The following is a 7302-nucleotide window of genomic DNA, read 5'->3' as shown; positions in this document are numbered from 1 at the left end:
CTCACCTTATCACCCTCACCTTAACCTCCTTTCACCTATCGCATTTCCAATGCCCCTCCCACAAGTCCCTCCTCCCTACCTTTTATCTTAGCCTGCTTGGCACACTTTCCTCATTCCTGAACAAGGGTATGCCCTTATTCAGGGCTCATGCCCGAAACGTGGATTCTCCTGCTCCTTGGATGCTGCCTGACCTGCTGCGCTTTTCCAGCCACACATTTTCAGCTCATATCATCGAGAGGCGGAGGATTGCCACAGAAAACTGTCTAACATTACATATGATTCTGTGACTGAACACTTGCAGAAAAATATTGAATATTCAATAAGAATTACATTAAAGATCAATATGAGATTATTGGTCAGGCTTGCGATATCACTTAGGCTTTCCAGGAGTGACATATATTTATATGCAGAGACCTGAACAAATTTGTTCAGGTTTTGTGTTTTTTAAAATATGGAGATCAATTGTTCCCTGCTGCATTCGCCACAGTCTTGAATCATGAGACTGATTTATCAAAGAAAATTTACTAACAGAACAAACTGAATATTGAGAATGTATATCTACAGAACATTAATACTTAATAGAATTGGACTTTTAAGTGTTGACAACTTCTCTGTCAATCTGTTGATACATTCTTAGAAGACTCAATTAACAGCTTCATACTAACTTGTCCACAAGAGGACGCTATGACTTAATTTCTAAAGTTTACAGTCTGTTATATAAAACAGGATGAATTTGCATTAATGTACGTTTGACAAAATATTCCGGTTTGTTTTTCATGCTATGAATATATATTTGTCAAAATCAGATTACATTTATTTGACAGATGTCTTTGGGCCACAGGAAAGTTTAGAAGTACTCATTCTACCAAGATATTTGGCAATCTATGTTTGAATCTACTATGTTTAAATCTACGTATTTAGGAAGTAGACAACACGTTAATCACAGATTACTGTACAATTCTCAATGACTAATGGATTATTTGGGGTTATGGTCACACAAGATGTAGAATTTTACTTTTCACGAAATTGTCAATTTGAAAAAAAATTGTTGGAGGCTCTACTTCTAGGAAGCATAGTCAAAAGATTATAACCAACCTATTCAGGGGTGTAATTATGAAAAACCTTTTCATGCAAAGGGTGATGGAAATTTGAAACACACTCAAACAACATCAATTGATGCCAGATTGGTTAAATTAATACTGAGGTTATTGGATTTTTAAAAAAATCAATCAAGTTTATCAAGGAGTTAGAGAAAAAATGAGTATATAGCTATCAGATTGGTCATGATTTCATTGTATGGTGTAATAAGTTTGAGGAACTAAATGGCATGCTCCTGTTCATAATGTAATAGCTTGCAGAAATCCAGTATGCAAAAGGTATTTTGGTTTGAAAAGATCAGTCTAAGTTCAAAATCTAAGCTGGAGTTTGCAGAGGTCTACATTGATATTTAAAAGTCGGACTGATTTTGCAATTTGTTAAGGTAGTGTAGAATAAAGGAAGCTATAACTTTAAATTGTTTTCTTAGCGTAATAACATTAATAAATTTAGATTATAGGATATAGTAGAGTTCAGCAATATCCTTAGTCATGTCCTTCAATTATTTCATCTTAAACATAGATGATCCAAAATGGATGTACATGACACATGCATTGTGACTATCAATCCCACTGCTGACCAATCGAAACATTAGTGTTGTAACTTTTACATTTGTGCAAAGTGCTGGATCTTAGGGCAATTGTCAGTTTAAGCTATTCATTACATTTAACCACAAATACCTTCAAATGTCTTTTTACATAGTACAATGGTTTTCCTTTAACTTGGAGAGGGACAACTATGGTCAGCATTTTACTGACTCACACCAGACGCAAGAATTCTAATCTGAGGAAACAACTCCCATTTCCCGATTGATGGATAAATATAGAAGTTGCCAGAAATGTGGAACAGGTTGAGGAATGACAGAAAGGGGAGTTCAAACTTTAGGTATGAAAAATCAGAAGTCATTACTGAGGGTCTGTTTTATTTGTGTTGAAATATCTGCAATGTTGAGGTATTTAAGGTTTATTTATTAGGCAGTAACTTAGGGTATGGAAGATGAGCCTTGCTAAAATTGTGAAATGCCATCAGCTTGGGTATTTTGGTTGCATTAATATAAAAGTTGCAATAATAATTGTTTTGCAAACCAGCAGTCAGATCCATCGTCACATTGCAGGTGTCATATCCAGCCCTTAGATCATCTATGTCTTGGCATGAAAGAATAAAGAAAACTCTAAAGATTTTGATGAATTCTATTAAATCCTGTAAACTCACCATAATAACATTATTGTTCTGAGAAAGTAGTTGAAATGCTCTGTTATGCCTTCCTTTGTGCTCCTTTTCTTTGGTCTACCCATTATTAATGTGTACAATATGCAGAGCATTTTCTTTCAATAACATGCAATGAAATCAAATACAAAGCAATTGTCATTCAAATGTTGCAGAACCATCTTTAAGTCATATGAAATGCTGTTGGCTTAGATTTCTACGTCAAGGACACTGAAGAAGATTTTCTCACAAACATCTACTTTATTCATTACAAGTTATAGAGTATCAGAAACATTTCAATGATATAATATCCAAAGAGCTTGGAGTGAATAGTGGATAAATGGTGTGGGCTTTACATTCATAGTTTGTTTAAATATTGTTCTGCTTATCTCATATCTTTGCAACATCTTATCATATTTTACAAACAAAAATGAAGACATATGCATGCACAAAACAGCACTGATAAAGATAGTGGGGTTAATTTGTAATTTCACTGGCTGCGTGGTAACATATGGTTCATTCACCTGTTGTACAGCTTGCTCAATTTAATTCCATTCAAACTAATGAGGATAAAATCATGTGACATCAGTAAAAAACACCTAAACTATAATAATAATTGGATTACTAACACTAAAGAATAGACTTGCAGAAAGTCGTTTCTCCATTAAAGGAGTAGTTTTAGATGCATTTACATAAACAATTATATACAAGAAATGAAAACAAGAAGTTCACAACATCAGAAATAGGAACATATTTAAGATAAATCTAAACTTCTAGATATTGGCAGGCTCTTTCAATAATTTCTATTTTTAATTTCAGAGTTCAGCATTTTTAATTTTTATCTCTAGCTTTTAAGTACAGTATTTCTGGAATTTGCCATGAATTTGCAAACAACTTAAAAAAAGTGTATCTTCCAAACTTTAGTCAGGATTTGGATTGTTCATGTGGAAACATACTTTAAATGGGTGGCATGGTGGCTCAATGGTTAGCACTGCTGCCTCACAGTGCCAGGGACCCAAGTTCAATTCCAACCTTGGGTCACTGACTGTGTGGAGCTTGCACATTCTCCCCATATCTGTATGGGCTTCCTCCTACAATCCAAAGATGTGCAGGTTAGGTGAATTGGCTATGCTAAGTTGCCCATAGGATACAGGGATATATAGGTTAGGGGTAAGTGCAGACTATTGGGGTTGGGCAGATAACTCTTTAGAGGGTTGATGTGGATTTTTTGAGCCAAATGGCATGTTTCCACACTGTAGGGATTATTGAATTATTAGAGACTCAAGTAAATAACTTGACTTAAATATTTTACACAACTACTGTATACCTTATACACACAATTGCAAATCTAACGTAACTCATATTTTTAATAAATATTAAGTTATATTTTAAGGAAGAGGCATGTATGTTTTAACAATTAGGAAGAAAAACCATTAATGAAAAAGAAAGTTTCAAACTTTGTGATGTCGAAATGCACCATAAGCTTCAATTTTATGAAGAACAATGAAAAAAAACCAAAGATCTATGGATTCTGAAATTGAGAAACAAAAACACAAACTTCTAAAGAAGGGTCACTGGACCCCAAAAATTAACTCTGCTTTCTCTCCACAGATGCTGCTTGATTGCTGAGTTGTCCCAGCAATTTCTGTTTTTGTTATGAAGAACAGTGCCCTGTACGTATTTAGAACACAGGCTGTAAAGCCACATCAATTCCACTATACAACAATTTTATTTGAGGACTTGTATTTTAAATTCTTGTGTGAGTATCCCCATACAAATATGAAGAAGTAAAATATTTAAATATTCCCATAAATGCAGATTAGTAAACAAGCTTATCTCTGTGTTACAGCAAGGACGATACTAAACAATTCTGAAACAAACAAGTCTATATTTTTGTAACCCTCTTTTTATATACTTTTCTTATGATGCCATAGGAAATGACTTTTGTTTTATTCAAAGAATTATTTTTAGAAAATATGTGAATACTTGGACAAATTATACTTAAAAAACTGTATTTCATAGAAAAAAAAATATTTCAGGTTTTAAGGACATCATGATATTATTGGAAAAGAATAATACATTTATTTTTATATATTTATCACACAACAATAAGTAACAACATAAGCTTAGATTATTGCATGTCTACTGTAGATATACTCACTTGGATAGATTTTGTAGAATTGTTCTATTTTGTCAGTATTGTTAGGTATAAGTCTAGAATTAGCTCCATCATCATAGGTAATAAAAAATCCATATAAAATAATGATCACAGCTTCTAGTGCAATTGCCAGAATAGGAAATTTAAAACGCATATTGGTAGAATATGACGCAGGCATCTTGCAGTTTTGCTTTATCTGAGCAAACTTTCTGAGATCTACTGTTGAGTTTAAAAGTGACTTTTAATAACTGCAAACTGATAGGTGGAGAATAAAACTGGCTGGTAGTTCACACCCACAACAAAAGGGTGGGACCAACTGGCAAACAGCCATATCTCCTTTGCTGGATAGTTCCATTTTGTAGTGTTTTACAAAGGAAATACTAGTAATCATCTAAATTTCTAAGGATTAAGGTTGAGCCCCCAGAAAATATTGCAAATAGGGCAAAAAAACAAAATGTGAGAAGCGTTCTGCCTTCACACTTTGCAAAAACAAATTTCCTTAAAAATTCAACAAATAATATGGGTTTGCTTAATTTCTTTTTCTGAAAAATGAATATTAAATTCCAATCCATGTAACTACAAATGCAAAAACAGATGGGAATTGTGCTAACAATCAAAATCAAAGAAAGAAATTGAACTTGTATAGTAGTAGTGACCATCATACAGCTTAGGATAATAACTATGAAGACATAAATAGAGTTAAAAATGATTTTGAGCGGTTGAGAATGAAATTGGGAAAAATAAATGGACAATATTGATGAACAAAAAAGCAGAGCAGCAAGAAAATCTATGAAATCAGCACATCACCAACATTTACAAAATTGCAAAGTTTTCGATACATACATTGATTAAAAACAGTGGGATGTTTATTTTTCATCATCAGTCCTGTAAGCAACTGTCATCAGATCATAAAACCTTGCAGTACAGAAGAATCTGTACCAACTTAACCACATGAATCCCACTTTCCAGCACTTGGCCAATTAGCCTTGAATACTTTGATGTTTAAAGAACTGAAGAAGGGCTTATGCCCGAAACGTCGATTCTCCTGTTCCCTAGATGCTGCCTGACCTGCTGCGCTTTTCCAGCAACACATTTTCAGCAGTGTTTAAAGAACTCATCCATGAACTTTTACGAGTGTTACCACACCTACTGCCCTCCCAGGCTAAGCATTCCAGATTCCTACCATGCTCTGGATAAAAAAAGAATTTCGTAGAACTCCCTCTAAGACTCCTGCCACTAACCTTAAAATTATACTCCCTTGTTATGGACCCTTCAACTGCAGGTCAGGTGAATTGGCCATGCTAAATTGCCCGTAGTGTTAGGTAAAGGGGTAAATGTAGGGGAATGGGTGGGTTGCGCTTCGGCGGGTCGGTGTGGACTTGTTGGGCCGAAGGGCCTGTTTCCACACTGTAAGTAATCTAATCTAATCTAATCTAAACTCAGCTGCTTCCAATCCACCCTGCTCATCTCCCTCATAATTTTATAAACTTCAAACAGATGCCCTCTCAGTCTCTACACTTTAAAGAAAAGAATCCAAGTCTAGTAACCTCTCTTCATAGCTGAATTGCTCCAACCTAGGCAACATCTTGGTGAATCTCTTCTGCACCCTCTCCAGTGCATAACAGATATTTGTATTACCACATTCCTGCATTGTCGCTGAAAACTACAAAAATGAAGGTGGAGAGAATAGCTATTGTTAATGCTACACAATGTTCTAACTCTATCTGGATGATAGCTATTCTTTCCATAGCACATACACTGTCATGAAACTTTGTTAGAATTGAATGAAGGAACATCACATGTTATGAATGCTTCCTGCAGTTTGTAACCTTAACTTCTACAAAACAAGAAAAGCATAAAAAGATCAGACCATTAAGGTGTTTTGCAGTTGCAAATACCTAGCAGATGCTGGCCTTAGCAGTATTAAAGCATTTATAGACAGCCAAAAATAACATCTTGCAAATCATTTCCATTGGACAACGTTTGCAAAGATGTTCTGCCTGGGTTGCTTTGGCCAACACTGCTGTGCTGTAAGATGCTGAAAGTCCTGATCCTTCTGGAGAATGCCCTCCCCTCTTCCCATTTGGTGCAAAGTTGCAGCTCTCACAGAGCAAAATAACTGAGGATTAAGCAGCATCCTCTGTTTGTACTGTTCTGCAATAAACAACCAAACCTACACCTATTGTGGAGAACACATCTTATTGCCCTGTTGGTCCAAGTTGTAGAAGGTGTTACATTTTAGATATGCTAGACATTATGGTTTGATGTTCTGACTATTTCCTCTAAATAATAGTGCCACTGCCCGTCTCGCTGCTGCACAGCATTTCATGGAAACCAAGTGACTGTGGGTTTCTTGCATTGTTGCCACATCATGAGGGCTGAAAGCAACACTACAGGAGGCTGCTGAACATCTGCTGGAGATTGATGCTGGTCCAGGGCTTCCAGGTGACTATATTCTTCCCTCAGTTTTGTGCACATTCTTAGTGCAGCAGCCACAGAAATGACAGCAGCCTATGTACCTGAATCCATGTGCCTGGATTGAAGGTCATTGCAGTTACCTTCCAGCCAAACAGGCTTCTTTTACACTGAGCCTACTTTTTATGTATTTTCTTCAACTGCTTGTTGCCATGTCCAATTACACTGACCAGTTAGCCCTTAATGATCTGGTTTGGAAACATTAGTTTTGCGCTTAACAATACAGATAATAAGACAATGATTCTCTAGCATAGTAGTCAAACTATTAAAATCCATACATCCTGTTTAATTGGAATTGGCTTACATCATTTCTAAATCTGAGAAATTAACATAAGGCACTCTGTACCACACATACTCATGTGCTCAAC

At 35.6% G+C, this 7302-nt stretch overlaps 1 protein-coding gene across 1 annotated transcript in view; it reads right to left on the bottom strand.

The window, feature by feature from the left end:
* Positions 1–4705, bottom strand: part of LOC122548685 (ammonium transporter Rh type A-like) — a 56219-nt gene extending 51514 nt beyond the window's left edge. The window contains exon 1 of the mRNA XM_043687510.1: positions 4463–4705. Coding sequence (XP_043543445.1) covers positions 4463–4637 — 175 coding nt within the window. The 5' untranslated portion in view covers positions 4638–4705. The remainder of the gene's footprint in view (positions 1–4462) is intronic.
* Positions 4706–7302: the final 2597 nt, after the last annotated feature.

This window comes from Chiloscyllium plagiosum, chromosome 3, assembly GCF_004010195.1.
Source record: "Chiloscyllium plagiosum isolate BGI_BamShark_2017 chromosome 3, ASM401019v2, whole genome shotgun sequence".
Taxonomy (NCBI): domain Eukaryota; kingdom Metazoa; phylum Chordata; class Chondrichthyes; order Orectolobiformes; family Hemiscylliidae; genus Chiloscyllium; species Chiloscyllium plagiosum.
This window is presented reverse-complemented; position numbering and strand designations above follow the sequence as displayed.